Genomic DNA, 19991 nt, shown 5'->3' with positions numbered 1-19991 from the left:
ATGGAGCAATTAATGGCCAACTAGTTTGTGTATTTCATATTGTCTTAAATCAATCTTAAATTAAGATGAAAGGCACTTTGGATAAAGGCATACATCAAAAAAATATACTCTATGTATGTAAATAAGGAAAGGGATTTTTCCCCGTTTTTGTTTTTTATTTGGATGGGTAAAAAGCAGACAGTCCCTGACATCAAGCGACGCAAATCCGCCTTTTGTTCTCGCTGTGGAGCTGGCCATGGTGCTGAAATGGGTCTACTCAACTCGTGACACATTATCACGACTACACAATTCCTTCTCTGAGTAGAAAAAAACAACATTTCAATAAGTGTGTTCGTAAATACAGGGGCCGTAATTTCACAAGGAACACACATACACACACGCCCTCTGTGAAATCTCGACAGCATGTAAACAATGAGCCCACATGACACACAGCAGGCTGCACACACCCGACCTGCGCACACGGTGCCACTTCAAAGGAGTCACGATCTGGTCCTGCTAGGCTTCAGCAACATGTTTATTTAAGAAAACACAGCAAACCTCTGATCATAGGCTGAAGAGTTAATTCCTTTATTTCCAACAGCAGAATATCTCATCGGCTTGTCTCTAATGTTAAGGCTGCCATCTGCCATCAGTCACTAAATCCTATCTGCCTTTCAGCCCTTAAACCCCAATGTAAGCCCACAGTGCAGGCAGCAATTCTTCTAAATTTAACCAAATATAAATTAATGTTATAGCCTACGCTTCGAAACCCTATTCGTGTCATTTCACAATGGATGTCATTTTTAACCAACAACGACATCTGGTGACGAACTGCAAACACAAGTGATGCCGGTGGTCGCGGGTGTGTTGCTTTATATGACTTTGCATAAGATACTGTAGGCCTACCTGGGAACCTAAATGTGTTTTGGTGCTTTATACACTGGTAGAAGAAACTACAAAAATATTCCATTACAAGTAAAAGTCCTACATTAAAAAAACACCAGTAAAAGAGGTATTTTCAGCAAAATTGTCATTAAGTATCAAAAGTATTTCATAGTGTCATGCAAAGAATATATTATTGGATTATTATAATTTATGGATTGGCGTGCAAGTAGCATTTTACAGTTCCAACTTCTTTAGGTGCACCTAATCCCAACTACTTTGTACACTGTGAGTAGCTTTAAATAAAAACACAACCTTGTTTTATTCAATAATTCTTTATTTCACAAAAAACATGCATTTAATGGACTTTTTACATATTGGAGGTGTACGACTACCTGGGTTTGTTGAAAGCGATGTGAGGTATTTGGATGTTTGAGTGAGAGAATATAATGTTTAAAAAGTATCTAATAACCCTGAATGTACTCACTCACACAGGCGTCTCTTGTCCATCCTTTTTGCTCTCCTGTGACTCCCCCTAAACACATATACAGAAAAGAAAGAAACAATTTCAACATCCCCCTCCACCACCACCACCACCACCACCTTATTATTGATGGTTTGTTTTGATTACCTGCTGGTGGCACTCAGTTTCTGATGAATTGAACTGGAGGCTTACTCAGCTGCTGTGGTGCACAGCATTCATGCCCGACCAACAGCCATCACTGGGAGAGCTGTGCAGGATTTAAAGAGATCCACCACAGCATCCCCCCCCCCCTTCTCTTCCATCAGTTAACATGTGGGAAAGGTTCCCATCACATCAGACACATCAAAGTGTAGCTCTGGATCCCTGAGGATGACAACAGGAGGAGGGAGGGGATCAAACAGAAAATAGGTTAAATTTCAAGGGAAATAAGACGTGTCTTAGAAAGTAGACATTAGTTCTAATTCAGGACAATTTAATGAACAAAAACTATGAAGTATCACGGAGCACTTTTAGCGCAATAAATGACATCAACAATCCCCGTGTGAAGTATGAACACGTCCAGAATATGTATATGTGTGTGTGTGTGTGTGTGTGTGTGTGTGTGCGCGCGCGCGCGCTATGGCTGCTCCTCGTCTCACAAAGCAGACTAGTAAAGGGAACGGGATCCTTGACAGGTCTACTGACATCTGGCGACGGTTGGCTAACCTGAGCTTGCTGCACTGTTTATTACCAGAACCATTTATTATCTGATATCGAATGTCTGATCACCGAGTCCGGCCTCGTAATGACACATTCCGCACAAGAGTTCCGCCCTATGCTTCTTAAATTACGCATGGAAACGTCAAATACAATAAAACGCGTGGACATTACACTTTTTCATTATTTTATCCCAAACCGGGTTTTGCAAAGTTGCACGAGTATTTAGTTCAAATCGATCCTAATTTCCCTGAACATCTTAATTAGGACAAATCTCACCCGAAAGAATGAATATGTTAGAGCCTTGTAAAAGCAATCGAAGCAGAAACGTAGGATGTAAAACATAAATCCCTGCGTCTCGCTCAAGGCTACGAGTTAAGAGTCATCTTTTTTTTAAATACACGTCATAAAATATTTTGCTTTTTAGAGCATAAAATAAAAATGAAATCGGATTTATAATCCAACAAGATACTACGGTGTTCAAGTCCAAAAGCCTAACATTTTACCTTTTTTTTTTGCAAGTCAATTATTCAAACAGTACTTCAATATTTGTTTTGTAATTGCCTAATTAGTCTTACTGATTATCCCTTTGTCTGGCAAACTCGCACTGAAGCTCTGTGAGGAGCCAGTTTGGCCTCAAACTGAGAGCTTCTTTCATTCCCCTCTTCTGTTCAGAAGCAGAGAGCCTTCAGCTTTCTGTGCTATGAGGGTAACAAACATCTGTTTTCCCGAAGGGAAACAATGAACCCTACTGGAAACGTGCTCAGCAGCAGCAGCACAGAGAACAGCGAAGTGAATGTGGGGAACTACTTCGAATGGATAGCTTTAATGCTCAACGTTAGCAAAAGCAATAAAGCTTCATATAAATAGATTTAGTAGACATTTAACAACTCGAAAGAAAAGGTGATCCATAACTTTTAAAAGGTCAACAATGAATTTACAAAGCTCTACAGGTTAAAAAAAACAAACAGACTAACATAAGCAATGTTAACAATGCAATCAGTGGAGAATAAGCTAAACATAATAGAATGAGTCGGAGGCAAACTTTAAATCTACAATTCCATTGTTGTTTCCAGGCCAAACTGCAAACCATGCACAAAAGTTAGATTGTTATAGTAATAGCAAACTAAACAAACTCGTCTGTCTCCTATAACTGACTCTACTAAGTAACCTACCCAGACTTTCAGGGTCAGTTCCGTTAACCGGGGTCTGAGAAAGGCCATGAAAACATGTAAGATTTCATGAAATGACCGTTAAACATACACACTGATGAAAAACAGCAACGTCCACACAGGTTGAAGTATGCAACTTCTGTGTGGAAGTTTCTTCATTAAGTGTGGTTTTTCTATCTTTGTGGCTATAGTTTAAATGCACACATTTGATCAATATTGACTTATTTAACAAGAGCAGACAATGTTCTTTTAGGATTTCAATGTAAATTGTGAAATAAACTTTTTTCACAAACTGCAGCACATTCATGAAAGCATAATGCATTGTACTCATCTATTTACTATTTAAATACAGTGAATGTATGCAACTTGGGCCTATCTCTATTCTTTGTGTGATTTTAACTCTCTGGAATAATGTTGCATGGTAACAGCCAACTCCTTTAGACAGAACAAGAAACTAACACTTTGGTGGATTAAACCCTTCCCTGTGATTTTTGTGCGTACCAAAATAGGGATTAAATATTGCCCTCAAATAGCAAAGCATAACTCTACTAAATGCATTACATACTCAAATAGTATGTATAGTTAAAGACTAATAGTTTAGGCTAGTGATGCAAGGATAAAAGGAAAGGAAAAAAACAACAACACCATTTTTCAAACTCAGATTTTTATTAGTCAGTACAAGTAAAACGAAACTGAAGACGAGTATCTTCATCTCCTCCAAAAATGCACTTCTTCCGCGACGATGTTGGAGGCAGAAATAATTACTCTCACACCTCTCTCTCCATTTGGGTAGACATGTGCCGCTTTCCTTCAAGGAACTTAACGAGACGTAAAACTATCGCCGGAGGAAACTTACGCACTGGTGGAGAAAGCATCGCTTCACAAATATATAACATTTGGAGTTGGAACAATGAAAAATAACTTCCCTAAATATGCTAATGAGTATTATAGAAGGAACATAAATTCTATAACATACACTCTGTTTTTCATACCCAAAGTGATTTAATTTAAATTGAAGTTTAACCAAAGGCTACTGGGAAACTGCTGATATGAAGAGAAGCAGTCAAAACTGCTCACTGAAAAACTAAAAAACCGCAGACACATTGCACCAACTAGATTCTTTTGTTACTCTTAGCAAAAATCACTATTGTCAGATTCAACTTCTGTGACTAGTTAACTTTCACTTGAGAGCATGCACACACACTGACCTTTATCAAACTGATGCTCTATTACATATTTAATGCAATGCTTCATACTGGAGCAAATAACACAAAAAGTGAATTACATATATATATAGATATATATATCCACCTCTTATTTTCTTTAATCTTCTGTCTTCACTCTCCAGCTCAGCAGCCCTCTCAGAGCATCCGATTTCTTTTCCATCTCCTGGTGCTGTCTCTCTGCTGGTCTCTTCAACATCCTATATTCTTCTGCCATTCACACTTTTCTTCTGGTAGCTGCTGAATTAATTCTTCTTCACTATAACCTTGTCTCTTGATGCCCACCTCAGTATCTGCACTTTTATCCACCCAGATTTTCACAGGTTTCTTATGGCAAGATGTGGACCTCAACACTGAGTGACTAGAAGTTACTGAACAGTCAACTCCCTGCCCCTGCCTTCATGATCATCCACAGTGATTTAAAGAGCTCAAAGCTACATGTCCAGTCAGTACTGTGGGGGTGGAAAGGGTCTTTTTGGGGGGAACATTGGCCCAGGATTTCCGCCTCCTCTTGGACCTGGACGTTTGCCTCTTAACCTTGGATCGGGGCCGTGGAACCGAGGAAATGGTGCACGTGGAGGTCCTCTGGGGTGTGGGTGATGTGCTGGGTGGGGAGGCCGATGTGGAGGCCGTAGACCGGGATGACGGATTTCAAAATTACGTGGTGGTGGTCTCCTCGGAGTGTAGTGCGGAGGAGGAGGGCTGTGCCGCTGGTAGTCATGGGCATAGTAGGGGTCCTCTGAGGGTGAGAACGGGGGAGTGAGGCGCTCTTGAACTCTGGGGTAGTGGTGCGGAGGGCTGCCTGGCCTGTAATATGGATCCTCCGGGTGGCGGTAGGAGGCGTCTTGAAAGAAAAAGGCATCATGATGACGATGCTCATCCTGGTAAGGCAGGTTGTCCGGGTGAGGGTAGAAATCCTCAGGAGGAGGGCGAGGTCGGTCACGATCAAACACCGAATCATCAGGATGAAACATGGATTTGTGTTGATGGTCGTGGACCACCATCCCACTGATGACGCTGTCGACTCTGGCCCCGATCACTTCCCCTGTGCCAGCGCCAGGCACCGGCTGCTGCCCTGTCGGCATCATCATACTGCTGGTCGCGGAAGGAGGGGCGGCAAAGACACAAGGAGGGGGAGGGAGCTTTGGGACAGGAGGGAGGGTGCTTCTGAAGAAACCAGGGGATGTGGTTGCGCCCTGCTGGGAGGCCAACTCTTGAGGTTCCAGAAATGTCTCTGTTTGGTATGGATACATTCCTGATGCCTTGTTTTCTCCAGCACCTCCAGGTGCTGTCACATTGTAGCCCCGTGGTTGTTGAGAGTTACCCTCTGGGTAAGTGTCACCATACCAACCCCTTTCACTCACCCCCTGAAAGCCTTCCATGTTTGTGCTACATGCGCTGCCTGTGGCTCTTTTTCCAGGCACTGGCCCTCCTGTTTGTGCAGAAATGTGCTGGTATTGTGCCGCTGGCACAGTAATCCTATGCTCTGACATCTGGTAGACCTGCCCATTCTGAGCCACACCTGGCTGCATGTAAGCTTGCTGTTGTGGATTGTTGCGGTTCTGCTGACTGCTGTTCTGGTACGCAATAGGAGCAGTGTTAACCGTTTCTGCAATCGATGGCTGATTTGTGGTAGAAATTAACGGGACCACCACGGGCTTGTCCATGATCTCATCTTGAGTTGGAGTGCCTCCGCCCTCATCGCGCACTGGGGTCCCACCCTGGGTGTCTGTCCCAGTTACAGGGCTGAGGTTATCCCCTCCCGGAGCTAGGTTGGTAGAAAAACCTAAGCCAAATGCATTGAAGGCAGGGTTCCCCTGCAGGAAGTTGTGGATTTTAGACTCTAAACTGGTAGAAGACATGGACGGTTCTGGCTCTGTTGTCAAATCCATGTCTCTATGGAGAGCCTGGACCAGGGCAGAGGCTGGGATCGAAGTTTGGGGGGGGGCCTGGGAGCTTGTGCTCTGCCTTACAGTGGAGATGTGTGAAGAAGGCACAGGTGCATCAGAGGAGAGAGACAGGCTCTGAGAGGGCACTGCTGGTGCAGATGTGGATGAGGGAGGAATCTTGCCTGTACTGGAGGAGTCTGAGGAGACATTTTCAGCTGGGCTACTCAGAAGAGAAGTTATGCCTAAGTGAAGAAATGGAGGAACCAGAAACGTATTTTAAGCACCTTGCCACTTTTAATGTAAGATAGGAAATAGGTATATGAAATAAACTAAATAACTCCTTATTCTCACCCTCAAGGCTGCCTTGGCCCTGGACTTTGGAGAGAGCGCCGAGGATGTCTGCAGGACTCATGTCCACCTTGGAGAGGAGGTTCACCAGTGAACTAGCATCCTGTGAGGCCACAGAGGCAGCAGGTGTCGTCTTCAATGAGGAGCTAGCAGGTGCAGCCGCAGGAGGACTCTCCACTAATGGTCCTGTGAGACAGAGAGGGACACTCACATTAATAGTAAATCTTGAGACTTAAACCAAATTAACATACAAATAACACTTAAAAATGTGTGTACTACTGATACTATGTTGCAGAGATATAAGGGTTCCTATCGTACATTACATGTACACGGTTAGTTCACTTGATCACTACTGATCACTTGATCAGTAGTGCAAAGATTTCTTTTCTCGGTACGTGACATAATAAATATTATGAATTTTATTGTTTTGCTGTTTTAATACATTTTTATCGTGAAGTTTGCTGTGTGTATATGTGTGTGTGTGTATGTATGCGTAGGTATACATTCATATTTGACTGCACTCTTCATCTTAATTTCAAGTTCTAGGGAACAAAATGTATTATAGAATCACCAACCTGCCAATTTACTTTTATCTGATGTTTTGAGTTCATCTGCCTTCTCTAAGCCAGTTGAAAGTGTGATTGTGTGGTGGGTGGGGAAATGGGGTGGGTGGGACAAACATTATCACAGGAGATCCTTGCATTGTTATATTGCCTTTGTCACTCTATAATGATGTTCAACTTTTGAATTATTATGACGTTTGGAAAAGCCACTAGCACTCACCCGTGTTTTTCATGACTGAATTCAAACTGTTGAGGATGGAGCTAATTTTACCCAGGTCAACACTTTCCACTGCTGCTGCTGAAGGAGCCGCTACAGGAGTCGCTACTAGGGGTGTGACCTGTGTGACAGGCTGCTCTGTTGCCACGGATGGCTCCGTTTTTGCAGTGGACACCTTAGGGTGGGTAGTGCTTTCAATCTGCTCCTCAACTGAAGTGAAAAATATAACAGTGAGAGACAGTGTGGATGTTAACAGATATGCCCTCTATGTAATGAACAGGGTTTCTGCAGGCTTCAACACATCAAATTTAAGACCTTTTTTAAGACCTTTATCAATTAAATTTAAAACCTAAATCGCAAAATAAAAGTGCTGAGTCACAAAAGTACTTACAAGGGAAATTCAATTATTAAAATTGAATAAAAGCAACAGAGTAATAGGGATCTGTACATACTGTATACAGCAAATTTTATTTGGACTAGCGAAAGAAAACTACAACACCACAGAATTAAAAAAGAAAAACATTTCAATGACGTAGGAAAATTCAAGACATGTTTGAAAATATTTAAGACCTAGAACACAATAGTTTTACAAATTTAAGACTTTTTAAGGACTAAAATTTTGAGAATTTCAAATTTTTTAAGACCACGAGGAAACCCTAAATAAAACAAGACAACTACACAGTAGTTATTTGTTTTTAGGCAACACAATTAATTTTGTCGTCATTTTTCTACAAGCGCAGATAATTTATGTGCCACAGAAGTCACTGCAAATAAATTAATGGAGGGGAATATACTGCCAAAAATACTGAAACATAGTCTAGCTTTCAGTGAAAAAAAATTGTAACCCAAAATTAAAAAAAAAAAAAACATTAAAAACTTTTTAACATGTTGATACTTTCATATAAGATATTATTTTTGAAGTTAAAATAATGTAGGGCCACAGAAACACACAGGCCCAGAAAATAGTCATCATCATGTTAACAGCATGAATGCACTGAAAGCAAAACAACAATGGTAAATAATACACAACAGTATAACCATAAAAATCATTGTTGCATATGGCCAATAAACAAATGCAAGTACATGTACATACTGGTAAAAGGTAATATTCAGCACATCAGAGTTGTGTGGTAAAACGGCTGATATAGGGCAGTCTGTAGTTGAAAAAATGTATCTAATTTTAATAAGATGGCGCTATGGGTGGGGGAAAGTGTTCCAGAAAAATTGGCTGAAATACGAATACTTGGATCGTCATTGTTGACATATGAAGGCTGTGATTCTCTGTGTGATCTTCTGCATGATTCAGTGACTTCACTTGCCTACCTTGGGTGGTGCTTCTCAATTTCATCACATTTTCTGCATAACACTGCCAGAGACATTCAGCCTTTATATGTAAAAGCCCTCACTGCGAAGTCACTCATTAAAGTCCCTACTTATCAGCCCACTCCTTACCTATTATGCCACTGCCGTCCATTTCTTCCTCAGAGAGCTCCATGTCTTCCACTTCCCGGTTATCATTCTCTCCGAGAGTCTCTGTGTGTTTGGGGGATCCTCCCGGTGAGGAAAGAGGGCTTGGGGCCGGTGGCTCTGCCTCCTCGTCCATAGCACAGCCATCAAGATCTGGATCGGGGTTGGCCAATTCCAGACCCCTGAAAGGGGACTCTGAGCCCGTTGGAGACGGTGCATCTGCAGAAGGTGAGGGGATGGGTGACTCATCCAGGTCTGGCAAGGTGGCCTTCAGGGTGTCCAGTTTACGCTTTAGGTGGGACACCCGGTTGGCAAACGTCTGGTAGGCCTGGAAAGGAGAGGTCATGGAGTGTCAGTAAATGAAAAGTAAAATAAAAAAAGAACAACCATCAACAGATTGTATAGCCAGCTAACAATCCAACTCACACACGTGAAAGTGGTCAGTCAAAAGTATCACTTCATTTTAGTTTTGTCATGTTGAGGTAGCACATCTGGTTCATGCCCTGTGGACGTTCCTGTCATTTCACAGTTAATACGTTTAATATATTGCACTCTACTGTATAGATTTCATATAGTACTGTTTTTGCAACTTCCTTGTACACAGAGCTTTTATGAATGAACATGTCTTCTGTCTCATCTTAAATTAAATGTATGCTCATACAGCCATTAAAACTGAAGGTATAGATCAATTATTTTGAATACACAGGTTACACACACAAGATACACATTTTTAGTACTGTTTTTCAGACATACACTGGTCCGAGGTGGCTCTCTGCATGATATGGGAAAGTAAAGCGACTAAAAAAACAAGAGCCAGAACAAAATAACCCCAGGTCGGGTTAACAAACAATGCTGGCTTAATTTTACTTGAATGCATGTTCACAAATAACTAGTTGTGAGGATGTGATGCTGTAACCAATACAATATCGAACTACAAATATACTGTCACTCACATTAGCAACAATCTTGACCTCCTTGTACTGCATCTCGTAGAAGATATCTGCATTGTTGAGGGCCTCTATGAGAGGAGGCCCTGTTTTCATTTGTTTGTCAAAGAACTTGACAAACTCCTGTAGTTGCGCACTTCCTTCCTCAAAGTCCTTGGAGAATTTCTTTCCTCCGGCCTTATCTGGAAGAATCAAGCATGTAAGGATGATTTTTGATGCAATGTGCAACCATCTGTGTGTTGCAGTAGGACAGGTGGTCCAACAGTACAGATGACTGAAGCAGGCACCTTTGAGTCTCTTGAGGGCATCAGAACTGCAGATGTCAACCCTCATAGCTGCCAGCTGTTTTTCTCTCAGGTCCAACTCCTCCAGAGATTTCTTGTACTTGGACAGTTTGTCGAATAGTGCCTGGGGCTAATTAAGCAGGGGGTGCAGTCAGCCAAGATGTCAGAACAACGTAATATTAGTAACAAGCATAACTCATTTTATTAGCTTAATTTGTAAAATAAGGTTGCATTTTGGTTAGGGTTTAGTTAAGCTTAAAACATTAATGTATTGCTTACCACAAACTCAGCCACAACCTTGGACTGTAGGTCTGCTTTAGACTCGACTGGAGCTTTTTTTTTTTTAAAGAATAAAAATTTGAGATCACGTGAAACAGCAAAATAATAATTACCTTCACAAAGCTGTGCAACACTCAGTATTTGGATAACAAATATAAATATATTAAATCAAAATGTCAGAAATGATTAAAAACAGGGTTACATATGAATAATAAATACATAGCAGCCAATAGAACAACAACATATTGTGACTAATAAAACCCTTATGGATGCAAAGTCTCAAGATGGGTGTTGAGATGAGGTATTAATAAAAATGTCAACAGAAAGTGGAAAATAAAAAGCAAAGACACTTACTTTTTTGCTCCACGGGTGTCTCAGGAGGGGACTCCTCTTTGACTAAGGTACTCTTAAGCTCAGTAATGAGCGCCCCTGAATACACACCCCTGTCCTCCCAGATGGACAGTATCCTCTCCACCGATTTAATTACCTTAGGGTCGCCATCATTGCTGGAGAAAGGAGAAGGAATGACAGAATAAGAACAAGGGAGGGCAGGGATTTAGGTTTCGTTTTATGTGTGAGGGATTTCTTTCAATACATGAAACAAAAAACAAGGACAGTGAAGAAAAGGAAAAGGTTGAGGTTGACAGGAAGGAGAGAAGTAATACATTATGTCAGGACTGTCTGATCTTAACGGACTTCGATAGAGCTGAGCCCTCCATGATAGCCACATCTCTACAAACTACTTACTTGACCAGCAAGAAGGCGTCAGGGAGCATCTCGGCAAACGCTGTGCGGTAAACAATGGCATTTTTTCTTTTACAGTTCTGAATGACATCGTTGGCGACGTAAAAAAGGTTCAGTCTGTGAGAAGTATCAGCTGTTAGAAGAAAAAGAGAGACAACAATGTCAGTTTGACTGGATGGGCTGATGAGGGAGGAGCCAAAGTCCAAATAACCTGTAAAGAAGCTTTTGTCTTTATAGTTTTTAAATATTTGTAGACATCAGTAGTGCTGCAATGCACTGACTATTTTTATGGTTAACCAACTAATTATTTACCCAACTTAATGTCTAGATTAGAAGCATCCATCGCTTTTGACCATTAATCACCAGCAGCCAAACAAGAAAACATGTTCATTTTGTAATGACATTAAATGAGAACACATCTTAGTGTTTCTTAAACTGAAAATCTAAAATGTTTGGTGTTTTTACTTAATAAATGACATATGATTTAATTATTCACTCTGACAGATACATATATGAGAACAACCATTCATGAATTATTAAAATTGTGATTAATGCACAGGCATACACTGTAGAGGCTTGGGATATCCTCGGTTCTCTTTTAAACCACATTTTCTTGCACAGATGTATAACATGTCTAAAGTGTCCCTTTGGTACAATGTAAGACGACCCACACGCACACCATCATGTTTTATTTATTTATTTATTCATTTTATATATTTATTTTATATTTTAAGTTTTCACACATGGGAGAGAGAGTAATTTTTTTTTAAAGATTTTTTTCTGGGGGCTTTTACATTTATTTGATAGAGACAGTGGATAGACATTTACATTTTTTAAACCATTGACAACATGTTACCCAAGTTCTGCAAAAAACACCAGGGTTTCCCGCAGCACTCGTGAAAAAAAAAAAATATATATATATATAAAAAAGTATATTGCGACATCCGCCACGTGTGGTATACTCGCCGCAGTCGGCCTGTCGCATGCAAATGTGACATCATGGGAGCACCGTAACTATTTATACTATAGACAGTTAAAGAAATGGATCAACAGATCCCGTTGTTCTGGGCGGAGACCAGTGAAGGACAAGGGGGTAGGACTACGCCTCTCCTCTCTAAGCAAAGCTCCCTATGGCGCCATTTTGATGCTCCCGAGCCATCACCCGCCGTTAGCAATCCATTGACTGCCATTCAATTTGGCGCCACTTTGACAGCGAATAACTTTACGTTTTTTGTAAAAATAGGCTAACGATTGTGTCATAACCACGCGAGATACTGTTGCACAGTAGATGAATCACCGTATAGTACAGGTTAAGCTCGCAGACAGTTTGGACTTATATTAGCTGTTTAGGTTTAATTACTAATGTTAACTAGCATTTTAGTTAGCAATAATTAGCCTGTGCCTCTATTATCTCCTTACATATACGTACCTATACTCTCCGTCTTAGCAAGATTGGGAATGATTGAGATTTCTCTTGGCACAGCTACCAGAAGACTTTCAGACAGGTTGCTAATGTCACATCTACAACTTCAAGCTTAGTTGGAGGCTGCACAGTAACGGAATGTGTTGGTCCATTTCTTTAACTATCTATTATTTTAGAAGCACTTTTTCCAGCATGCATTGTTGTGTTTATTTAAAAATAAACCACGGACAAATAGAGTCTTTAAACGCTTCACATGTAAAGCTTTTCTCTGTCAAAGTGGCACCAAAATGAATGACAGTCAATAGAATGCTAACAGCGGGTGATGGCTTGGTAGCATCAAAATGGCGCCATAGGGACCTTTGCTTAGAGTGGAGAGGCGCACCCCCTTGGTGACGACCATTAAAAGCACTTTCCGGTGATAGCTGAGCGTTACTGTGCAGCCTCCAACTAAGCTTGATGACGTAGATGTGACGTGAGCAACCTGTCTGAAAGTTGTAAGTCTTCTGGTAGCAGTGCCAATGGAAATCTCAATTATTCCCAATCTTGCAGAGAGTAGGTATATGTTAGGAGATGACATAGGCACAGGCTAATTATTGCTAACTAAAATGCAAGTTGACATTAGTAATTAAACCTAAACAGCTAATGTAAGTCAAAACTGTCTGCGTTCTTCTCTTGACAATACGGTTATTTGTCGACTATGCAACAGCAAGTTGCTTGGTTATGACACAATTGTTAGCCTATGTTTACAAAAACGTCTGCTACGGAGCGATAACGTGAGATAATTTACACATTTGAGCAAAAAGGTAATTAAATTCCTTCACAATTAAGTTAGTTCACCATTAGGTCTCCCCAGTAAGACAGCAAACCACACCCAACTACTTTAACACAGGACACCAAATACATACTTTTATTTTTACTTTATTTACTGACTACACCTTTTCTCACAAAACCTTTTCTTTAATTCACTGAAATATTTAAACTCCTCAACTGCATAATGCAGTTATATCATCAAACAAGGCATAAGCAAAACTCAGACCAAGCATTCTGTGCCAACTTAGGTTACTTGACCATTTTAGAAACTGAACATAATTCATAAATAACTCAATTAATTAATCTAATTTAGGCAATTTGTGCACTGCAATGTAGACATTTGAAAAAAAAGATCTATAAAAAAAAGATTATGTTTTAATTAAAACATATTTTTATTGCAGTGCAAAGATTTTTTTTAAACATGTACTGACTAAAGGGGGACACATCAACATCTGGTTTCAACTCACAGCCAATACATTTGGCTGCAAACTAAATTGACTTGCTTAAATCCTCAAAGTGATCATGTGGGGAAAAAAAAGACAGGTTTCTTCCTCAACGTGCAAAGTTCAGCAATTACAACTTACTGACTGCCAAACCGGATAAACAAAAAGCTGTTGTAACCATAAAATCTATAGGTACTCATACTCACACTGTCAGACATTTGTATTCAAATGTTCACCGAAACACCAACACTTCCAAGTTATTAAATAGGTAACCTGACAGTTACATTTATGTTTTACATTGCTATTTGCTAGCTTACACTATCGGTCACTTACACATTTCCAATACCACTCCATTATAGACAGAATACCATTTGATCTGAGTGGGTGGCTGATCTTTAATACAATATCTACATTGTCCATTATCAGCAACCATTCATCCAGTGTTCCAAAGGCACATTCTGTTTACTAATCTGATATCTTTTTTTAAAAACTAACTAGAAAAACATTGGAGAACCCTTTTGCAATTATGTAAGCACATAATGTAATCTGACAACTGCTGCCCTGGTTAAAAAAAACAATGCAACTGATCTCAGCTGGTATTCTGTCTGCAATGGAAATTTCTAAGTGACCCCAAACCTTTGACCGGTAGTGTCCATGTGTGAGCTCTCCAGCAGAACAAATGCAAAGACTAAATTCTAGACTGTTTACAGTCAAACTACATTTGAGCTAACTGAAACCCAATTTACAACAACATACTTCTTTAAACAATAACAGCAAGCTGAGAGAAAAACAGAAAGTAAGGCCGCCTCTATTTTTTTTACAAAAATATTGTAGTAAAACCAGCCAACCTTGGCATTGAAGTCCGTTATAAAAGTACCTTATCTCCTTCTCCAGCCATGGAGGATGTGAAAAACAGAAATAGTTTTGGAACATCAAATCAGCAACACATTAAAAAACACAGAATTCAGTCAACATATATAAGATAGTTAACTGCATTAATCACAATAAATGCCAGTGGGTCAATCACCAATTTCTTTCTTTTTTTTTTTTTTTTAAACCAACAGCTGTTTCTAAGACAGAAAACCAGACATGTCTACATTGCTCAAAAACAAGGAGCTCTTCAGGTTGGAATACTGTCATCTGCAATAAACCTGAATGTAATTGTCCATTAAGTGTATTTTGACTGCTAATGAAAACAGCTACAGATTCATTTGCAAAACAGATAACCACTGGAACCATGAGTGTTCTTTTCCTCGTGATCCATGATAAGCTGAAGGACATCTCCAAAAGATTATTGAACTTTATAAAAACCATTCTTGTGGTTAGGCCCTATATTTTATTCTCTAAAAAGGTATCATTATTATTGATTCATCAGTCAACTGTTTTTCAATTCAATTGTTTAGTGTAAAAATATTAGGGGTGCAAGATATATCGACTCAATATTGTTATCGCAATATATCGAATGTGTCGCAATAAGTATGTTTTGTGGAGCGTCTGGCTTAGTGTTTGATTTAGAGCCCACTTGAAACGCTATAATGATCACGTTTCATTGGCCAGTTACCATGCCACCTGACAAGCCCTATGGAGTGTACCACATGTGTGCATATTTCAACAGAGTGAGAGTGTAACTGAAGAAAACAATAGAGACAACAAAACAGAACGAATCAGAGAAGAAAAAGAAAAGTTGTGTCCTGTTCTCTTTATTTATCTATTTTCTACTGTCCAACCAGTGAAACGTGTCCTGTTCTGTAGACATGGTTGTTATTTATTGTCAGTTGACCTTGTGTTGTATGAAAACTTGTTTAATTTGTTAGGAATCTATTTTGATTTGCGTTTTCCCGTAACTTTTGTAATTTTACATATGTTTAAAAAATATTGAAATTAATATTGATATCGCAAAATTCATAGCTGATATCGCAATGTCACATTTTGTCAATATCGTGCAACCCTAAAAAAATATACAAATTGTGAGAAATGGCAATCACAATTCCCCACGGACAAAGGTGAGTTCTTAAACGTGTTTTGTCTGACCAACCAAAGATATTTAATGTGCAGTGATATAAAACACAAAAATCTGTATTGTCTCATATTTTGGGCAGAATGAAACAATTAATGTTCAGCATTTCCAGCTCAAAGCAGTAGGTCCTCCTGTTTAAATAATTTACTATATTTTACATGATACGTTTTAAAGACCTTTAAGCACGTCCGTTTTGACTTTGTCCACTTGTGTTCTGAAAAAAGATTTCAGAGAATTCTTTGACCATAATTACTTAAATACCATCGGTGACAGACTTTTTATAACATATACAGAAAAACTCAGGTTTACAAGTCACATATTGTCAGATCTTGTAGCAAAGGCTCAGGCAATACATTTTTGTTGAGTAAAGAAATATACCTAATTGAATAAACAGCTATGTAACCAAGGCCAACAAGAACACAGCATCTCAAAAGACGACACCATTTTTATCGGATGAGCGATAAAAAGTATTTAAGAAGTCCAGTTGCCCTTGAATTTAACCTTCCTTGGAAACTACAACTTGTGTCACTGAGAATACCGTGATATGGCAAACTACTTTCTATAAAGTCTGAAAATATTAAAAAGCAATGTTCTACTTCCCATCCCAGATATACCATTATTCGTATGGATCTGTAATAGAAAAATGCCAGGTTTTATAACCGCAAATAACCTGACACCAGGGAACATGGGACTTTTGGGGCCTCTGGAGGTGGGACCCCCGGGATGCTTTTTCGGGGACTCTAGTTTTGAAAAGCATTTGACAATGGCAAAATTCAACGCCCCTTTGTATTAACAGGGAATATAGTAACGTTTACTAAGGTACACTTATATTAACAAATGAGGCAGCGCTAGTTTCAATAGAAATCATGTTTTCAAGCACACATGAAAGCAACTGACAGCATTGTCAGCCACCAAATCATCCCACCCAGGTGTGAATACATGCTGCTATTAGGCTGTACAACAGTAGCACTAACCACTGACTATAACACACACACACACACACACACACACACACACACACACACACACACACACACACACACTTCTTCTCCACTCGAAACACTCACCTCTTCCTCTACACCGTCTCTCTGTGCTGGACTGGCATATATACCTCGTCATACTCATGTTATATACTGTATTGTGCTATTACATATGATACCATATTATATTACTATCATATTATATCCCTATTATGTTATACGTCATACAATGATATTCTATATAAGCTATGTTATGTTGCTGCCCTATTTATACTCTACTATATACAGTTATATTGTTGTACTATAGGCCTGCTAAATTCTATAATATTACTGCACCTTATGCTATGTCTCATTTCATAATGTACTATATGCGAATATGTTTCATTGACCCCTGCAATATATTATATTAAGACTGCTGCTATTACACCACTGTCACTTTTGCAGCACCACTCAATGTGCGAGCGCACGTGTTTTAACTGCATAGTTTAAACACAGGATTTGCCTCAAACTAGAAGAAATCGGTCGGATAGTAAGTAAAAAACATCAACAAATATGATCTCATAGTTACTTTGACACTGACGGAGATCACCTCTAACGTTACAGACTAAGCACAACTGTCAGTTAAACAGGTAAAGCTACTCACATTTCCTCAAACACTTCATCCAGTGTCGCACTATCAGGCTGTGGTACTTCTTGTTGTCGATGCACCACGTTGACAGTGCTTGAATTGAATCCATCGTGTTGGAAACACTTCGAAACTTCTTCTCTAAAGTAGACTCTAGAGAGCCGCCAGAAGCGGCTCCTACTCCTGCTGCCATGTCCGGTGGAGCTCCAAAAACCAGCTGAAGATAGCCGTGGCTAGCACTTAGCTTAGCATGCTAGCTGAACGTAGCACGTCCAAGATCGCATTCAGAAGCCTCTCAGCTGCCATTGAAATGTTACAAAAGCTTTAATGTTCGGTATGATGTTTCCAATCACTTTCTACGTCTAGGAATGATCCACCGTGAGCTTCTGTGTCACAGCGAGTAGTTTACATAATATTTAAGGCTTAAACTTAGCGCCTTGCGACATCCTGCAGGTCTGTTTACTCGTTGCTGGTGGAGTGATTGATGAAGGACACTTCCGCAAACAAGACATGAGTATGGCGCCACCTATTGCCACGGAAGCTAATACATGAACCACCTACTTTAACTGTCCATGCCTGCCACCAGCATTGGGGATGCTAGTTTGGATCCACTAGACGTGCCTCGTGGCCCGCCTTATTCTGCCTCTGATTGGCTTACCCTGGTATTCTCCCCCTAACCCTAACCAATCCCCACTCTTCATCTACAAACATAACCATAGACATTATAAAGACCATTCTAGCAGATCCGATTCAGGATCTACCCGCAAGCACAGGAAAGAAAATACTAGGATGGCGAAGCCCTACGCTGCGTCTGACTGGCTTAACATGACGTTCTTACCCAAACCCTCACGCTTTGGAGGAGGGTCTGGCAAAGCGAGTCTACCCTAACCCTATTAAATGAACTATAGCCGTCAAATAAATGTAGTGGAATAAAGAGTAGGCTTGCAATATTTCCCTCTGACATGAAGTGTTGCAAAGTTTTTTTTAACTGTACTTATCTGTCTCATGGTGGTGGTGTTCCACCAAAACATCCTACTTTTAATTGTTAATCATAATAAATCAACTAACCAATATATTAGAGACGACTATTGTATTCAGAAAAAGAATTATTCTAAATTAAAAAAACTCCTGCCAACACATACCAGCTGGCAAATAAGAGCTCTGGCTGCTGCTCAGTGGGCCTGAATTCATTTAATTTCTAAGTGGTATGCAGCTAACACATAACAAACGTTATATGTTGAAGCAGGACAAATGTAATGATCTCAGTAAAGCTTGGACTATTAGTGTTTTTCATTCCAGAAATCAACAAACATACAGCATTTTAATGAAACACATCATTCATTTAATATATAAAAAAATATGTGCATTTATCAACCAGTCGCCAATAATCACAATTTAATTATAATAAACAAAGAAATTCTCCTCCACATGATTACAGTTTCTATTTTAAATAACATAACTGAGGGATAATAAAAATGACTAATTAGATCTACATCTCCACAGCAGCACATTTGGTTTGCATTGATTTATGGTTACCTTTATGTCATAGAAGTAAGGCTAACTGGTGACAAAACCACCAAAGATGAAACCTCATTTAACATGAATATCTACATTTGAAATATGGTGGTGCAAATGGCCAAAATGCTATGAAAAAAAGATTTTTTTTTTTTTTATCACAGTTCCATGATATTCTTTAATACATAATAGTAAAGCTCTTTGAGTGAACAATAAAGTATTTTATGTGAACAATAAGCCTAACAATAGGCTAAATTTAGTCTGAATAGTGTCTGATTCAAGTATCCATCGATGGATTCAACATTTTTTTAAGTACTCATCCTCTTAAACAGATCTTTAATGAATAAGTATTTGATGTTAACAAATGTGTATCACAGGATAAAATACACATATGTCATGCCTGTTCTATAATATAAAAAATAGTCACTCATTTGTGTAATAAAATGTTCCTTTTTTCAACTCTTTCTAAACCAAACAAGTTCTTTCACTGGCTAACTTCTGACATAGATGACATATTAACATCCAGCCAAGAATTTCATATTTCCTTATTATCTTAACATTTATTAATAAGGCTGTGGTATTTCCTGGGCAGTATTTAGCTCTGTATCTATGAGTTTAACTATATGTATTCTTGTGTGTGTGTGTGTGTGTGTGTTAAGTGCTAATAAATAAAGAAGTAGTGACTGTGAAGTAAGGTGAAAATGATATGATTATGTAAAACTGTTTTGTTTGGCACATTTTGGCAGCGGCTACATTCTTTTGCTCTACCATATTTTACAATCACTCAGTAGGCAAAATAATAATAATTTCAACCTTCCTAAATGTCAATTTAATCATTGGTGTTCATATTTTTTGTAACTGTATAGCGCTGCAACTAACAATTTCTCTTATTACAAATTAACCTGCCAATTATTTCTTCTATTCATTTTTATTAGTTGGTCTATAAAATGTAATAAAATAGTTAAAACACATTACAAATTCCTGTCATATCCTCACATAAGAAG

At 39.3% G+C, this 19991-nt stretch overlaps 1 protein-coding gene across 4 annotated transcripts; it reads right to left on the bottom strand.

Annotated features, from left to right (window-relative positions):
• Nucleotides 1-1218: 1218 nt before the first annotated feature.
• rprd2a (regulation of nuclear pre-mRNA domain containing 2a) lies at nucleotides 1219-17977 on the bottom strand. 4 transcript variants are annotated; one of them, XR_004334919.1, is made up of 12 exons: nucleotides 17491-17977; nucleotides 11178-11307; nucleotides 10785-10936; nucleotides 10431-10483; nucleotides 10155-10281; nucleotides 9874-10049; nucleotides 8906-9248; nucleotides 7457-7663; nucleotides 6677-6859; nucleotides 4525-6567; nucleotides 1538-1708; nucleotides 1219-1396 (listed from the first exon to the last, which is right to left on the bottom strand). XR_004334919.1 is itself a non-coding variant. In XM_032535197.1 (10 exons), exons 1-10 carry the CDS (start codon nucleotides 17663-17665, stop codon nucleotides 4883-4885), a joined length of 3231 nt encoding a protein of 1076 aa, XP_032391088.1. In that variant the 5' UTR covers nucleotides 17666-17977; the 3' UTR covers nucleotides 3861-4882. The 4 variants fall into 4 exon arrangements, 2 of the variants coding, with proteins under 2 accessions (XP_032391088.1, XP_032391089.1); XR_004334920.1 differs by having other exon boundaries at nucleotides 1585-1708; XM_032535197.1 differs by lacking the exons at nucleotides 1219-1396; nucleotides 1538-1708 and having other exon boundaries at nucleotides 3861-6567.
• Between the last annotated feature and the right edge of the window lie 2014 nt (nucleotides 17978-19991).

Source organism: Etheostoma spectabile, chromosome 14 (genome assembly GCF_008692095.1).
Source record: "Etheostoma spectabile isolate EspeVRDwgs_2016 chromosome 14, UIUC_Espe_1.0, whole genome shotgun sequence".
Taxonomy (NCBI): domain Eukaryota; kingdom Metazoa; phylum Chordata; class Actinopteri; order Perciformes; family Percidae; genus Etheostoma; species Etheostoma spectabile.
The sequence above is the reverse complement of the archived record's forward strand: the minus strand, read 5'-3'. Positions and strand labels throughout refer to the sequence as shown.

Coding starts and splice junctions, on each gene's coding strand:
- rprd2a (XM_032535197.1), bottom strand. CDS start 17,665: ATGGCAGCAGGAGTAGGAGCCGCTTCTGGCGGCTCTCTAGAGTCTACT. Junction 7,664..8,905: donor GGACGGCAGTGGCATAATAG/GTAAGGAGTGGG, acceptor TTTTCACTTCAG/TTGAGGAGCAGATTGAAAGC. Junction 6,860..7,456: donor TTCAGTCATGAAAAACACGG/GTGAGTGCTAGT, acceptor TCTGTCTCACAG/GACCATTAGTGGAGAGTCCT.